Source organism: Dermochelys coriacea, chromosome 6 (assembly GCF_009764565.3).
Source record: "Dermochelys coriacea isolate rDerCor1 chromosome 6, rDerCor1.pri.v4, whole genome shotgun sequence".
NCBI lineage: Eukaryota > Metazoa > Chordata > Testudines > Dermochelyidae > Dermochelys > Dermochelys coriacea.
Window position 1 is genome coordinate 83695752 of NC_050073.1, and position 18371 is coordinate 83714122.

General features: G+C 38.5%; 1 protein-coding gene across 10 annotated transcripts in view; it reads left to right on the forward strand.

The window, feature by feature from the left end:
- The window catches only part of MIPOL1 (mirror-image polydactyly 1), a 298592-nt gene extending 282452 nt beyond the window's left edge, over positions 1–16140 (forward strand). For all 10 annotated transcript variants that reach the window (XM_043516946.1, XM_038406726.2, XM_043516951.1 and 7 more), the window contains one exon: positions 11945–16140. In XM_043516946.1, the coding sequence (XP_043372881.1) occupies positions 11945–12011 (67 nt within the window). In that variant the 3' untranslated portion in view covers positions 12012–16140. The remainder of the gene's footprint in view (positions 1–11944) is intronic.
- Positions 16141–18371: the final 2231 nt, after the last annotated feature.

Genomic DNA, 18371 nt, shown 5'->3' on the forward strand with positions numbered 1-18371 from the left:
GCTTCCATGAATTTTTGTTTATTGCCCGTGACCTGTCCGTGACTTTTATAAAAATAACCATGCCAAAGACTTAGCCTGAGTAATAGTGCATTTTATTATTAGAAGCTCCCCCCACTATTAGTGGGGGACTAACATGCATCCCTGGAGGGACCAGTGTTTTGGAACAGGGATTGCTGTCCCATACAGAATAATTGCATGGAGCAACAAAACTTTCAGTATCTGCTAGCGTGGGTCACTGCAGGACGTTTGCCTATTCCCCATAAGAAGCCCTGGAGCTAGCCCTGCATTGAAAGGGCAGAATTCTCAGCTCGCTATGATTGTACTCACATTCTTTTCCAACCCTGGTGTTTGGGAGACCGTGGCCCATTAAAATCTGTCACTGTCCCTCAGTCTAGCAGGCACTGATCCAAGACTGAATATAGGACTTAGGAACAAAGAAAATGTCAAACCCTGCTCTTGTGCCTTGATCATCTTATTCTTTTTCAGTGGTTTAAAAACAAAAATGAGAACCTCATATTCTTGATTTTATTACTTTACAAAAATGTCTATGGCTTTATTAGCTTTCTCAGCTTTGTACTGGTTCAGTTTATTGGTTAGCAGGCAAGCTTTCTCACTATCAGTCTCAATCTCTGTGATCACAAACCTCATCTCTTATGGAAAGAAAAACATCCACATACTGTTCCATGATTGTTCCATAACCACATACTCTAACCTAGCGTTTATGAATACTCTGCATGGTGACAATAGGCACAGCAGGCTGTGTTAGTCAGTTTTGATGTTAAAAAGAGAGAGAGAAATGGATTTTTGGCATTGCCCAGCAGGCTAAGCAAGGGCTTACCTTTGGCTCCATTGCAGATAAGTACTATCTATTCTGTAACCTAATACTACAGGATCTAAAGAATAGTTCTTTAAAACAGCCATGCAAACAAAAAAAAACCTCATCTGGGACCTTGCAACCACCTCAATCCTAGCTTAGATTTGAAAGATCCCACAGAGCTACTGGTATTCCACATCATTCTTCCATCTTGCCAGTAACTTGCCTTTGGTCTGTGTGGGTATCTTATGACTCCTGTCAGCTGGCCTGCTTTAGCCACAGTAAATACAACTCTTAAGAAGAATGTTGGTTGTCTTGCTAAATGTATCGTAGATAACAGGACACTGCAGAAAATAAGTGACCCTATCAGAAGTATTATTGAAATAACTCCTCAGCTGATGTAAATTGTCATAGTTCTATTGGAGTCAATATGCTGATTATGCCAGCTGAGAATCTGCCCTTAAACCCCGGGCTGCACATGAATATCCCAGCTATATAGACATGCAGCTTTTCTCTGGAGAGAATGCTCTTGAGAGAAGGGTGGGGAGCTGTTAGGAGAGAGACTGAGCCTTTCAGGAGTTCATGACTTTTTAATAACATCAAACAGCACTACCAAAATGAAAGACTAGTATTCTTCTGTGGTTGATGGGAAGTAGTGATTTCTCCTCCCTTCAAACCAATAAATACTTTGGCACAAAGGCTTTCTATGGTAAAGCTATCTGACCTGAAAAGCAAAACTGCTAGTTTTTCTTATGCATGTGACAGAGAGAATTGTTCCAGTAAATATTTGGTATGTAAATCAAATAAACCCCCAGTTAATGTAAGTGAAAAAGCTGTGAAAATGTGGTCATTCCAAGACACATGTTCTGATGCCAGGATTTTTTAGATGAACTCTACAAGACAGAGAACAAACTATGGAACAAAATGACCTGAAGCAATAATTGTCAGTGACAAACTGTCATGGAGAAACCAGTATAAAATAAGTCACACATAAAGAAAGAATTTAGAAAATGGTTTCTAATACACATGTGGGATCATAAGGTCACTAATGAAGCTACCATACAAGTTATTGGGCTCCATAAAGGGATAACTCGATGAAATTCTGTGGCCAGGAGGATCTAATGGTCTCTTCTGGCCTTTAAATATATGAATCTATCATCTATTCTAATTATTATTGTTTGTTTAGTGTCAACACCTTGCGCAGAATGGTACACTACAGCAAACAAAGACAGTCCTTGCTCCAAAGAGCTGGTTGTACTGAAACCCAGTTGAGGTGGTAAATTAGTGCTTTCAGGGTTTTTTGTCTTATTTGTAATAAGATAATGTCTTGTGGGCAATCAATAAATGCTCTTCTTAATAAGCATTCTAAAATAGGGGAAGAGCTGTACCCTTAGCAAGAATGACTTAAGTCCTAAATACGTACATGGGGCCTAATTCTCCATTAGGAGTAAAACACTATCAAAACAGAATGGTAGTGTTTTACACTCACTTTTTCTTGATGTAAGTAATGGTAGAAGGTATGTGGCAATGCTGATGTCAGGCTCATAATCTTTGAGACAGAAGGTATAGGGAAAACTATTTGGCGAGATTAACTATTGTGGGCCACAGAACAATATTTAATATTTTAGCCAAGGCCCATATAAACCAGGTTTATTTTGAAAGGAGCCCAACTGGCTGTATTTACCTCTAAGTTTAATCCAGTACAAAATTATTCTTTCTGGTAGAGAAGATGCTGAAGGAGTGAAGAAGTATGAGGAAATCAGCATGATGCCTCTAAACCATATCAAGGCATTATCCGATAAATAATCTATTACAGGATTGTAGCAGATCTGCACTTGGTCTGTTAAGCACAGACATCTCCCACTCTTTCTGTCTACTGCCTCTTACTCATCACGGAATGTGTCAGAACTGTTGGGTTTGGGAGAGGCATTAATGTCAGCAAAATACATTCCACAAGAAGCCAGCAAGCACCCAAGTAAGGCCATCTTCATGGCCTGAGCCTAATCTAATCTGTTGGACAGATAACCAAAGGTTAGAGTATAGGTTTATAGGCCTTTATATAGTATTTCAAAATCCACAAGGGTTTTGTTTTTATCGCTTTTATCATCCATCTGCAGGTAGAAGCTATTGTTTTGTCCTAGTCTATGTATTGCTGTGCAGATTAGGACATAAGGCTAATTGAAGAATGCTATTCTCTAGTAGAGGTAAATTTTAGGTAGACCTGAGCTGTAATCTCCCCAGTGATCCCCTTGGAGCAGTGCAGATCTACACAAGCCCTTACTCAAGGTTTGTGGCTAAATGTCACTGTTCACCATAAAATGGGCAGCTCAGGCCAGAGAAGGGGCACCGGCGGGGGAATGCACTGATTCAGCACATCTCTCAGCCTTCATCAGTAGATCTTAGAGTAAATAAAACCCCAGTTTAAAGCTGTATTCCTTCATCTGGTCTTCTATAGGGGGGCAGCGGCGCAAAAATTGCACACACACACACACACACCCATAGTAGAGGGTGATCTGAAAGAACAGTGAATAGAACCCTATAGCTATTATTAAAATTTCTGTCATCAAAAATTTTTAAATATATTTTAATAAGGAAACTTCCAGATAATTCAGAATTATTCAAAATCAGAGTAGACATCAGCTTCTGGAAATCTGGAGCCCACCTACAATGTATGGCAACCCAAAGAGAAACACCAAGGAAGGGAAATCCATAAATCTACTAAAAATCAAAGCAGTCAAGCGCTTAGAACTGTCTAACCACATCCAGTATTCAAATCAGAACAGCATACATAAAGGACAACAGAGCACAAACCTAAAGTAACTGCATAAGCAAGCAAACAGACTGTCTTGGAAAAGAAATACCTGACTGCTTAGTCAGTCTGCTTCTGTAGATGGGACCTCCTTCTCAAAGATTATGAACATTTCATGAAGAATTTATTCCACCTGATAACATCACAGTAGCAGACCCCACTAGTAAACCTGTTTGCTGCTACACTCAGCCACAGATTTCCTTGCTTTTGGCCTAGAATTAACTCCAACTTCATATAAAAAAGAGCACCATTAGTCTAGCACCACTCAAGAGTCTAAAAGGCAATACGTCTTTTGCTAAACTAAGAAATACTCATGTACCAGCTTTGCAGATGTCTTTGTCTTTACACTATAGGACTTTTCTTCTTGTATAGGATTATTAGGAGAAGCACTTAGAAAGGCACTATAGAAATAAGATAAAGATAAAGAATATTTCTCACTCCTTTTTATGCTCTTCAGAGATGGTAAATTTTATCAATCCTTTAAGCATGGAATTCATTGCCCTTGGAATGTGCAGCTCAATATGACTAAAGGCAGAGCAATCATATCCATATGAGGACATGATTTGGCCCAGTGTTTTTTTTCCCTTTTAACATGGGTCTTTGAATACATAGATACAATATAGCAAAAAAAAATTGCACACCAGTAAAGTGATATTTGTAAGGTGAATTAATCTCTTAGAGCTAGATTTTCAAAGGCATTTAGGCATCTAACAAGGCAGATAGGTGCCCTATGGAATTTCTAAAAATACCTAAGCAGGTTAGGTGCCTGTCCTATTGAAATCAACGTGAGTTAGGTGCCTAACAAGATTAGGCACTTTTGAGAACTCCACTATGAGCCTGTTTGTTATCTTCAGGGCCCTAAATATCTTTGAACGTCTGGACCTTGGTCACTGGAGCTGATTTTTTTCCACCAGTCAGTCATGCATGTTCAATCTTCACTAAAAGGTCAGAAAAATCTCTGAAAGCTTATGCCCAAATAAATTTGTTAGTCTCTAAGGTGCCACAAGTACTCCTCATTGTTCTTCCTGAGGAAACTCTTTGGGTAGCTTCAAGAGGTGAAGCAAATTGGGTCATTATCCATGCTTATACTTTAGGATAAGCGTTGTCTTATGCATCTTAGTTATCCTCAAAAGAGCACCTCCTCCGCAAAGTATTTCTTCACAGTATAAGACTCACAGCAGGGAAAAGATTAATTCATCCTGTTTTGCAAGATCATAGACAACTGTAATAAATGTGTTTGCAACTTAACTAAAATATATCAACACAAATATACAAAATGAATAAAAATGAATACATATAAATTAGGGCTGTCAAGCGATTAAAAAAAATAATTGCAATTAATTGCATTGTTAAACAATAATGGAATACCATTTATTTAAATATTTTTGGGTGTTGTCTACATTTTCAAATATATTGACTTCAATTACAATACAGAATACAAAGTGTACAGTGCTCACTTTATGTTTATTTTTATTACAAATATTTGCACTGTAAAAAACAAAAGAGAGAGTATTTTTCAATTCACCTCATACAAGTACAGTAGTGCAATCTCTTTATCGTGAAAGTTGAACTTACAAATGTAGAATAATTTATAAAAAATAACTGCATTGAAAAAGAAAACAATGTAAAACTGTAGAGCCTACAAATCCATTCAGTCCTACTTCAGCCAATTGCTCAGACAAACAAACTTGGTTACAATTTGCAGGAGATAATGCTGTCTGCTTCTTGTTCACAATGTCACCTGAAAGTGAGAACAGACGTTTGCATGGCACTGTTGTAGCAGTCGTCGCAAGATATTTACATGCCAGATGCGCTAAAGATTCATATGTCCCTTCATCTTCAGTCACCATTCCATAGGACATGCGGCCATGCTGATGATGGGTTCTGCTCAATAATGAACCAAAGGAGAGCAGACCAACACATGTTCATTTTTATCATCGGAGTCAGATGCCACCAGCAGAAAGTTGATTTTCTTTTTTGGTGGCTCAGGTTCTGTGGTTTCTGCATCTGAGTACTGCTCTTTTAAAACTTCTGACAGCATGTTCTGCACCTCGTCCCTCTCAGATTTTGGAAGGCACTTCAGATACTTAAACCTTGGGTTGAGTGCTGTAGCTATCTTTAGAAATCTCACATTGGTACCTTCTTTGTGTTTTGTCAAATCTGCTGTGAAAGCGTTCTTAAAACAAATGTGCTGGGTCACCATCCGAGACAGCTATAACATGAAATATATGGCAGAATGCAGGTAAAACAGAGCAGGAGACATACAATTCTCCCCCAAGGAGTTCAGTCACAAATTTAATTAATGCATTATTTTTTAACAAGCATCATCAGCATGGAAGCATATCTTCTGGAATGGTGGCCAAAGCATGAAGGGGCATACGTATATTTAGCATATCTGTCACATAAATACCTTGCAACACCAGCTACAAAAGTGCCATGGGAACACATGTTCTCACTTTCAGGTGACATTGTAAATAAGAAGCAGGCAGCAGCATCTCTGGTAAATGTAAACAAACTTGTTTGTCTTAGCAATTGGCTGAACAAGAAGTAGGACTGAGTGGACTTGTAGGCGTTAAAGTTTTACATTATTTTGTTTTTGCGAGCAGTTATGTAACAAAAAATCTACATTTGTAAGTTGCACTTTCATGATAAAGAGATTGCACTACAGTACTTGTATGAGGTGAATGGAAGAATACTATTTCTTTTATCATTTTTACAGTGCAAATATTTGTAATAAAAATAATAATATAAAGTGAGCACTGTACACTTTGTATTCTGTGTTGTAATAGAAATTAATATATTTGAAAATGTAGAAAAACATCCAAAAATATTTAATACATTTCAACTGGTATTTTATTGTTTAACAGTATGATTAATTGTGATTATTTTTTTAATCACAATTAATTTTTTTAGTTAATCACATGAGTTAACTGAAATTAATTGACAGCCCTAATATATACAAAATAATGGGGTCTAAATTATCTTTTACCAGTCAAGAAAGAGATCTGGGAGTCATCATGGATAGTTGTCTGAAAACATTGGCTCAATGTGCAGTGGCGGTCAAAAAAGCTATCTCTGTTAGGAACCATTAGGAAAGGGATAGATAATAAGACAGAAAATATCGAGTGTCACTATATAAATCCATGGTATGCCCACGCTTTGAATGCTGCATGCAGTTCTCAAAAAATATATATTAAATTGGAAAAAGTACAGAGATGGACAACAAAAATGATTAGGGATATGGAACAGCTTCCGTATGAGAAGAGAACAAAAAGACTGGGACTGTTCATCTTAGAAAAGAGGTGACTAGTGCGGGGATAGTATAGAGGTATATAATGAATGTTATGGAGAAAGTGAATAAGGAAGTGTTATTTACCCCTTCACATAACACAAGAACTAGGGTTCACCCAATGAAATTAATAGGCAGCAGGTTTAAAAGAAACATAAGGAAGAACTTCTTCACATAACGCACAGACTCCTTTGAAACTCATTGCCATGGGATGTTGTGAAGGCCAAAACTATAACTGGATTCAAAAAAGAATTAAGTAAGCTCAGGGAGGATAGGTCCATCAATGAATATTAGCCAAGATGGTCAAGGACACAACCCCATGCTCTGGATGTCCCTAAATTTCTGACTGCCAGAAACTGGGACTAGATGTCAAGGGATGGATCCCTCAATAAATTGTCCTGTTTTGTTCATTCATGAAGCATCTGGCACTGGCCACTGTTGGACGACAGGATACTGGGCTAGATTGGCCTTACTGGGTCATATCAATGGTCTTTCTTATGTTCTTAATATTACTTCCTATAGGTTATTGGCTTCCATCCTTTTTATGAAAATTTACCAAAATTAAGAGATCTGGTGTACCCACTGGTTTCCTACACCTCCCATTCAACTATGCATGCACAATGGAATTTAGGCTACTATCTCTGCCATAAGAATGGCATTTGGAGCAACAAGCTCCACCGTGGATTAGGCGGCACAACCTTGAAAAGGAGATAGGAAATATTCAGCAGCCCATCTGAGCTAACAAAGAAGCTAATCATTCAGGGCCCAATTTTGTCACCTTTACTCACTCTGGGTAATACCTTACTACCCAGGTAGTCTCATTACTTTAGTTAACTATCCACAGAGAAAGGTGCTACTCTGTAAGTAAGGGTGGCAGAACTGGGCTCTGTGATGGACAACAGGGACATAGAATTATAGTTCCCAAAAGTGAGTCTTGGGGCTTTTACCAGGGGTTATTAACCACTGATTTAGGCCATAGCACTATTTTATGGGATTAAGAGGGATGTTAGGGGTACAAGTAGGCATTTTGCTGGCTCTCTGCGCAGGGGTGAATTTCACGCTGTTTGTGATTTAATTTATAATTAGCTGTTACTTTTTATTTCACAGAATTGTTTAGATCCATGTTAGAGATGTGGTTTCTTAATCTCCTACTATTAAAAATCATTTTTCTAATAATAAATAAATGCAAATCCATACAGGACTGACATAAAAGGCACATAAGCTCTGCATAGTTTGTACTTGGTGCTGGATACCTCATTTTGATGATTGCAGTCATCATTCATCAGAAGAGCAGAAGCTATGATTGTTAAGCCTCATTATTTTCAATGAGGCCTGACAGTTGCAAGGTTAAACAGAAGACAGCAACTTTCATCCTACTGGTATTTCTTTTCAAATATGGGCAACTCTTCACTAACTTGTCTCCTTTGGTGTCCACTGCCATTGGTTGATCACAAATTGTGATCATAGCTACATATCTAAGCACGCTAGCAAGAGAAAGTTTAAACATTGACCGCTATTCCATATTTATCTTATGATCTTAAAGGTACTTAAATAACTGAAACCATTATAGTTTTTTCCCCATGTGTGCAGCTGCACAGCATTGCTTTTAATACAACAGTGATTTAAATAATCACGCTATCAGGTGTTCCTGTTTTTCAAAAAATAATAAACCCTCAAATCTCAGACTTTCAGTGTGTCAGATTAGTTTCTTCTTCCCTTTTGTTCCATAGCAGGAATTGTATGATCCTGGGGATAAGTACTAGTATGAGAGAGATTTTCATAGGTGCTTAAAGTGGCTGAGAAGGTTGTTGTGGTGCTATTGAACATAATAAATGCGAAATCCAAAGGTCCTAGCAGCTGCTAAAAGTAAAGGGAGATGAATGATAACATCTAAATCAGGCCTGGCCTCCTTCCCTTTTCATATTCCTATAACACTGAGCTTTGTGGACCTGAACAGGTCTAGAGCCAGCAGCAGCCTGAGCCATTTTGCCAGCCAGAACAGAAAATGTTTTAGGACCATGCTTCCCGAAAGCAGCTGAAAATGGGAGAAAACACAACCAGCCAATCAGGATTAGAGCAGGGGAAAAAACTAGCACAGCACTTCAGCATCCCTGGAAGTTGGCACCCAGGACAACCACCCTGCTTGCCCACCCATAGAACTGGCCCTTCCTACAGCCCCTATTTGTGTAGATTAAAAATGTTATCTTAATCCTTAACCTGAAAAAGCCATCACGGGAAAGCTACTCTTCTTGGATATCTCCCAGATCTTTTGCAGAGACATTAGGCAATTCCTGGTTGGTGAAGGATAGGGAACTGATGGCTATTCAATGAAAGAGGGCATATTTCCTGCAGATGGAAAACAGATAAGATACAGTGGGTCTGATCCTCAGATGATGTGAATTGGTATCACTCCATTGACTTCAACTGATCAAGTTAGATCTGGTTGAAAAATGGAATTCCTGTCCCATGGGAAGAGATTTTGAAATTGTATTTCATCCTGAATTGGGACGAAAAGTAGAAATCTGGGAATTTTTTTGTGAAACTAAATATTTAATTTGGATTTTATTAAAAGATTTCATTTCAATAAGGTCAAAATGTTTTGTTTCAACTTTATCGTTTTGACTTTTATAATTTTATTATTTTGACTATTATAAAAGTTGAAAGATTTCATTAATAACATATTTGTTATCAAAATGATGAAGTCTGAATGGACTGTTTCATCCCTATGAAATGTTTCAATAATTTCCCATCAAAAATTTCAACAACATAGATGCACTCCCATGAAGTGTTTTGATTTTGTCAAATCAGCATCTGCTAACAGAAAAACATTACATCATAAATTTTTCAACCAGCTCTATTCCAAATTATTTTAAGTATTGTCCCTGGAATAGGAAATGATAAAATATATGAACTTCTAAGTAAGAGGGAAGAAAAATATGGTGTATCATGTAGCTATGAGGTAAAATCCTTAGATCTTCTACGACCTAAAAGCCACTCACTTAACCAACCTGGAAAAGTATTTCTGGTTAGAGTAAACTGCATAAGAACTGACTTAAGAGAGTTGTATAGATCATTGTGGGTAAGTTGTTTCCTGCCTGATTCTCAACCCCAAAAGTTTGATGAACTCCTTAGATGCATGTGTTATGGCAAATAATGGAAATTATAGCAAATAAAAGACAAAAGAAAAAATGACAAAGATACAAAGATATATAGACAAGGGGGAAGGGGAAGAGAAGGAATAGTTAACCTGTAATGATACTATCTATGCTAGTACTTAAAATGTGAAACTACACAGAAATAAAAACTGCATCTCCAGTACCTTCACCATGGAAAATGCAACCAGTATCATCTAAATTTTCCATGTGTCATTTCCTGGTGCCTGTTGATAATCTTTCCCTCAATTGTTTTTGGTAGTGAGTTCCTAATCTAGTTTCAGGATTTAAGCCATCTGCATAGCACAATAAAAGGTGTAGTTTCATGGTACTCAGAGGTTACTGGAAAATGCGAGTGTTTCAGTACCTAATTGTACACATTAGTGATTATCAGATGTTATAACTTGTGGCAGTAAATCCAAGAAGCATGAACTAATTCTTTTGCACTAAGTCACTAATGCATCCATTAGGTCAAATGCATTTTTCAGCTTTCAGGGGGTTAAATTATTTTTATATTGTATTTATGTTCCAGTGTTGTGCAGTATACAATACATATACACACAACATTTTCTCAGCCCAGAAAAGATGGTGAACCTTCAGTGTTGTGTGCAGCTAATTGGACTCACAAGTCACAACTCTTGTTAACTGGCATAGGCACTGAAAATATTCCCTTTCCCTCAATGTCCAGCTTTATGCTCTGTGTTTATTTGTGGGAGAACTTTCATTGGAGGATTACATAAAAAAAATAGATTAAACCAAGTAAATAACTAAATACACTTTCCCTGGAGTGCTTAAGAAAAATGCATGTGAATGCAAACTCCTGGACAAATTTAGAATTTGGGTTTGGCTATGTGCCAGGAAGAGTCTGATCTTGTGAGGCACTGAACACCCTCGCTCCCACTGCATTGAAGTCTATGGGAATTGAGGACTCTGAGCATTTTGCAGGATTTGACCCAAATTATGGTACGCTCTTGCTTGTATCATCAATTCAAAACATATGAACCAGTGTAGACATAACATCTTATACACTCTCAACTCAGAAACTCGACTTCTATCATGTATTTTTAAAAGAGATTTTGATATAAACACACATGGGATTTTTAGAGGTAAACATACAGTATGTGCAAGGGCACATTGCTCAATTGAGCTAAAGCTTGGTCTACCCTTAAAAATTAGATCAACCTAGCTACAGTGCTCAGGGCTGTGAAAAATTTGGCACTCTCAGCACCTTAGTTAGGTCAACCTAACCCCCACTGTAGGTGCAGCTAAGAATTCTTCTGTTGAACTGGCTACCGCCTCTTGGAGAGGTGGATTAACTAGTGACAGAAAAAAACCTTTCATCAATGTAGGAAGCATCCATGCTACATCAGCATACTGCGGTGCTGCAGATTTGCCACTGTACCACTTGTAGTGTACACATAGCTTTAGTACCACGTGCTAGTTTTCTTTTAAAAAAAACAAGACAATTAGTATTGTGTTTAGTGAAGGCAACAGCCACCGAGTCGGGGTTTTTTTTTCTCCAGCAATTTAATGTGCTGCCCATGTATCGTGGCATATCTGCAGCAAGATTTATTCATACAGTCCTGTGTAAACTAGTGTGTCATGGGCGTCTCAGACACAGTATGTCCTTCTCAGAGGGAAGATGAGTTGATATACACCTCGGACTGTGACTGGGTTGGGCTGTAGGTTAAAAGTTTCTCTCAAGTTGTCTGCATTCTGCCCTAGTGTCTGTCTTTTACAGTAATGCTTTGTTTCTTAGCATGACCACCACCAGGACAGCTTGGTTCATTGCAAACATTGTCTCTTTCAGCCAGAACATTCCTAATGTTAGCTTCCTTTTTATTTTCTTCCCTCCCTTCCCCACATTGCCCGCATCTCAGGTTGGAAAGGCTGGTGGACGTCCTGAGGAAGAAGGTTGGAGCAGGGACCATTAGGACTGTGATCTGATTGAAAGCTCCAGCCTAGGGAAGTATTCACATCTGGTGACCAGGCTGCTTCATTCAGCACTATGTAAACACTAAAGCCTTAACTTAGCAAACAGTTGTTAGAAGTGGGACACTCCAATGACATTCCAGCCTGAGATAAAATCAAATCATAAATGTTTAACCACTTCGCTGCTGAGTTGTGTTATTTGTCAAACTGTATCTCTGCAAACATGTATTTGCTTTAAGCAGCTGTATTCTGGTATCGTCAGTGAGTATTGTGGAAATCATTTGTGTGCTGTTTTAACAATAGTCTCTTCTCTCAGTTAACATTGTCGGACTGTAGTGTGCTGAAAGACATAGTCTGGTCATGTTGTTACATACAGCCTGCTTCAGGGGCCAGTCCTACAAAGCACAGTCTCAAACTATAAATCTACTGTGCTATTTATCAGTCCCCAAACAATTGAATATTTTAATGTTGAATGTATTTCTTAATTGATAATAAAAGTTCAGATTCAATGTTCTATGTATATTAATATCATGGAGATGTTTCCCTCCTGATCCACACTCATAATCCCTCCATATTGTAGTTGTTAATCAGAATTATTTACATGCATCATGGGGAAGGTATACACGTGGCTTTAAAAAGAATTTCTATAGCTAGCACAGAATCCTATTATAGATCAATTTCAGCTCCTTATAAACATGTATGTACAGTTAGATTTCACTAAAAGAGTAGATTCATTAATTTGTAAAAATGTAGTTACATTGATTAGTGTTGAAGCTCTTCTTCCCTCTCCTAGGAAGAAAATCTCTGAGGGGTTAATACTCCACCTTGCTGGGGCAAAGGAACTGCCATTCACCTCCACTGTGTAAGGCACAGCCTCATCTCTTCTATATCAATCTTCTTGCCTCCTCCTTTGAAATGGAAGCACTGAACATTCTGCTCAGCCCCCCTCCTCTGGCTTTTGTGGGTTTATGCTGTCTTCTCCCTTTAGTGATTGTTTTTATAGATACAATGAAAGAAGAGAATAGAAGAATGATGGAAAGAAATCTGCAATATGCCATTTAATGTGGAGAGTCAGACTCAGGGTTCGTATTTCTGGTCAGACACTGCAACGTGCAGAATGCAGAATACTCTGCATTCTTTGTCTGCAGACCTAGGCTCCTTTTGGTTTCAGTATGCCAACTAGGCCACTTGCAGGGGAAGGTACATTTACCTACAGTGCATAGTACTTGTTATGCCCCAGGAGACTCTATGAGTGATTCCAAACCCCCCACTCTGCCCCAAGACAGACTGTGATTATTGCTTCTGAACCTCCATAGTCATTAAACCACCGATGACCCTTTAATGCTTCCAGACCTGGGAACTGGTAAAACCCAAGAGGAACCAATGACTGCTGCACGAGGCCCTAGTTCCTCTTGTGCGCAAAGTGAGCCTGTAATTACTGTCTTGAGGATGCTGCTCTCACTAGATTGGAAGCAACTACTGACCTATTCTAATATCCTTACTGTACCCGCAGTGTTGTATTGAGTGGCATGCCACATGCTGTGGACACCTTTGTGCCAATTCTGCTTGAGGGAAATGGCAAACAAGGAAGGAAGAAGTTTTTGTCCATGCTTGAGTGACCTAGGTGTCACTTTCACATTTATCTAGGTATATCTAGAATTTTCACCTTGATTCTCTCTTAAGGGTAGGGCTTCTGATTTTCAGTTTTAACTGATACAGCGCTCTTAGTACAAAAAATGAAACTCGTGTTTATCCAATGAACAGCAGAAATGGTTACTTGTATCAAAGAACTTGCCTACATGGAGCAATAATGTGGACTGTGGGATGTGATTTCTAAAGCGCACTAATGTATTACACATTAATTGGTCCATGTAGACGCGGCTGGCATGCACAAAAGGTTCCCTAGTGCGCTATGACATAGTGCTGTTTGAAACAGTACTGTGTTAAAGTTCACTAGGGAACATTATAAAGAGATTAATCATTACAGTGTATGCTACTGTAATGAGTAATATATGTAATATACATCACTCATTGCAGTGTATATAAAGAGACAGCCCACAAAAAATCTACCCTGATTTTTGGACAGCTACATAAAACTAAAAAAAAAAAAATTGCTAAAAATAACTGCCCCCCCTCCCGCCCCGAAATGAAAAACAGACTCCCTAATGAAAGAGCTCCTCATCCTTTACATGCACACTTTACATAATCATGCTTCCATCCTCCCTTTTTATCCAGGAAAGTAGGATTGACCATACAAGATCAGATCAATAGTCATTAAGTCAAATATACTCTTTCTGGTTGTGGCCAATGGCTGATTCTTCAGAGCAAGATGATGACCGTCCATAATACAGTTGTGCCATGTTGTATATGAGGGAAAATTCCTTCCTGACTCTGTGTTACCACTTACACCATGAAGCATGAGATCAGATTACCTTTTAGCATGGATTTTTAGCACCCTTGTAGTGCAACTACAAATTACTTTTATTCATTGTTAAATTATCCATCACCTTTTAAAAATTCAGCTACAAATATTTGTCATCTTTGGGAAAATGCTTGGGAAGGCTCATCTAAACGTGAAGGACCTCTTGAGTTCTAATCCTGTCCTGCTACTGGCTTGATGTGTGGCCTTGGGCAAGTCACTTAGGGCCAGATTTTTAAAGGTATTTAGGCACCTAAAGATGCAGATAGGCACCTAGTGGGATTTTTCAAAAGCGCCAAGGTAAACTCCCATTGAAATAAATTGATTTATTCTCCTGCTCCCATTGAAATGAACGGTTAATCCCCCAGTGACTTCAGTGGTGTGGGATCAGGCCTTTAATCTCTGTAGTGTAGGTGAATTCCTGGACCCATTAAAATCAAGGTGAGTTTTGCCATTACCTTTAATGGGGGGCAGGATTTCACCCTCTTAAGTTTCCCCATCTGTAAAATGGAGATAATAGTATTTTGTTTTTGCTTTTCCTCACAGAATTGTTGTGAGGATTGATTAGTTAATGTCTGTACAGGTGTAAAATACTGTATAACCACAAAATAGACATTATTTATTAGTCTCCTAATTTATGGGGAAGGATGAGACTGTGTCAGATTACATCCCGGTAGTGGTAGTGCCTTAGCCACCAGTTCAGAGTAAGGGCTTGTCTTCCATAGGCAAAGACTATGACAATGGTAATTACTGGTGTAGCAGTGTCACCATTACTTTGATGTAGCATTTCATATCCCTCCTGAAATTTTGTGCATTTCTCTGTGTGATCATGCAGCGAATGACAGCACTGGGAGCCATTCATGATGCATGCCATGATGAAATATGTAAATAGTGTCACGTTTTCTCTGGATAAGAATGTTATTAATGCTTTTCAGCACTGTAATTATATTCATAGTAAGCCTTCCCTAAGCCCTCACTAATTAACAATATTGTGACAAGTCAACTTTAACAGAACAGAACTGTGGCCCTTTAGTTATTTAGTACTGTTTTTCATTCAATCCACAGCCAAAATCTCATAGTGTAGTTTTGTACATTGGTGTCAGGAAAGCTGCTGATAGTTGAAAAGTTCATAGCCCACTCAGTCTTGTAGTGGAACCCTATAGATGAAATCAGTTGTAACCCTCTTTAAATATATTCAGCTGATAGGAAGACTCATTAGTTAATTATTAATGTATGAGAATTTGAAGACTGCTTTCACAAATAAGCTATCATATTGAAATAATTTAATAATGTCAATGTGTTGTCACAGAGACATTCCATTTTTTTCAAATTATAGGATATTTTATAAGATTTTCATTCACTTTAGTTTCCAAATTAAAATGGTTTTATAAAAAAATCTTATTAGGTGACCTTGAATTGTAATTGCTTTAATACACACACAAAAATGAAGTTGCTATCTAAATGTCAGTTTCTACATGCCTTTGTTTAAAATAATGCCATATGAAAGCTGCTTTTTGAGGGTGCTGTACCCCATGTACAAACAAATTACTGTGAGGCAGAGAAAACTCTTGCAAGAAATGAATGGCAGTTTCTCTGCTACTATACTTGACAGCATTGCAGCATTACGTGAAATACATCTGGCTTTTATCATTACACCAATTAGCATAAGGTCTGTGCAAAATATTCCTTTTTCTTCCACTGCACTGGTAAATAAAAAATGTATTCACAAATCCAAGAAACAAAGTGTTTGTCTTGTTTTAGCTTGATCGTAAGTCAGTTACTGGGCTTCAGTGGTCTAAACATTTCATTCTCCAGTTTTGTAGGGAGCGCACGTGTTCTGTGAGGCTTTTAAACAAATACTTGGAATGGTTGAAAGATTTGCATTGCTAGTGCCTAGCTAAATATGTAGTCTTTAGAAAAGATGTGGTTTATTTTGGCACTGTTTAAAAAACTCAAATATTTTAAACATTTGTTAAGTTCAAGCTTGCACATTTGAACTAGCCATATACATTCCAAAGTTGCATCTCAAGTTACCTGTCTTTGTTTTTTGTATTTTTAATCCCTTCATTAAAATAGTCTTTGTAAAGGTTTTTTTTTAAAAAAAAGTAACATAAAATATTGTTATTAAACTAATGAGAGTCAAAATTAACTGCAATGGCTGACATGTAATTTCAAAAATGTCTTTTAGAATCTGAAGCTTCATGTCAGTGGCCCAGATTTCTTCCTCATAGAATGAATAAAATATATTAGGGGCCTGATCTTACAGACCCTTCCTCTTGGGAGTAACGCTTACAGTGGGTTAGTAAGCATTACCCATAGTACTTTGCAGGATCAGGCTATAAGCAGACAGTTTGCCTGTGTAGTCTATTGATAAAGTAGAATAACTTCAGAAAAAAGAAATCCTTCTTTTTCTGTTTCCAACATGTGATAGGGAATTTTTTATAATTTAAAGTAAAAAAAACTAAACTTACTTTTAATTTTATGGCTAGTTTGAACCTGAAATTTATAGTGAAACTCAAGAAATGAAAACCACTACAAACTGAAACTACCATGTTTCATGTGGCTCTAGTTAGACATAAAAATTAATCCCCAAGTCCACACTTGCCCCCTTCCAGGGGAGGGTGGGAGTTTAACAGCAGTCTTTCCAGTTCGCTCCTGCCACAGTGGCCAACCACAACCTCTCAGATCTAGCCCCTCTGTTCAAGGGCCGGTTGCAGTCTGTCATGGCCACCCTTCCACGGCCAGGTGCTGTACAAGGAGGAAGGGTGAGACCCAGGTCTGCCCACTACTCTGGGTCCTGACCCAGGGACCCTCTAGTGGTAGCCTCCATGCCCTCCTCCTCTCCCCCTGTCTAACTGTCCCTGGGCCACTTCCCCTCTGGCCCTTCGCACCCTCTAGGCCCTTTCTATCAGGACCCGCAATCCGGCAGGTATTGGGCCGGAGCCCTTCTATGCTCCCCCAAGCCTGCCCAGCACTGCTCTGTCCGAGGTGCCTGTCTCTTGCTCAGGAGACAGACTTTCCCCCATGAAGGTCTGGGACACACTCCCTGCTCCCTTCCTGGGCAGCCTTTATATAGGGCCTAGCCCTGATTGGCTGGCTGTAATACTGGCCCTGATTGGCTCCCAGTAGGCCTTTTCCTGATTGGCTGCCCTTCTGCGCAGCCGCTCTGGCCTACTCTAGCCCTATCTCTGATAGGGGTGGGGCAGCCGCCCCACCACAGGTAGAAACTCTTATATGGTGCATTTGTCACAGAACAGATATTAGCTGACCAAATTTCTGAAGTAAACCTTTTCAAAGAGACTTCCATAAATTAAAATGCACGATAAAATAAATACATAAATAAAGAAATAACTACTGCCTGGGAACTGCTCTAACTTGCAGTTTGGAGACCTAGAGTTTTGTTTTTCAGTATTTGACTTTCACAGAGGTAGCTATATTGTTTCACAAATTCTTTATGTGGTCCAATGGGTGTGTTCTCTGTATGCTATTTATAAAAATCAGTCTCTGTAATATCAGGCCACAAACTGATGTCTAAGCAGGATTTCAGCTATCAACAGGTTAGAATCCCCTTCCTTTCAGAAAATAAAACCACTGTAGTAATTAAGTTGACTTGGTGAATACACTTTACACTTTTTTAACCAACAAAGCAGCAGTGTATCAGAGTATACTTCTATCAGAATATATTGGACCAAAAAGAGAGTAACTAATGGTGGGAAAATTACATCAGCTCAGATTTCGCATTACCACTATGCTTGATATCTTAACATTTCCAATAGTATCATTATTTTTGTTTCATCCACCTCACACATTGGAGCAAATTTTACTTTCACCCTCAGATTCTAACATAATAAAGCTGATGAAGAACAGGAATATTATCAGTGAAGATCACTAAAGACTAGCAGTTACACTATGCTATTGAAGAAGATCAAGAACTGACAGAGATTGAAGCAAGATCA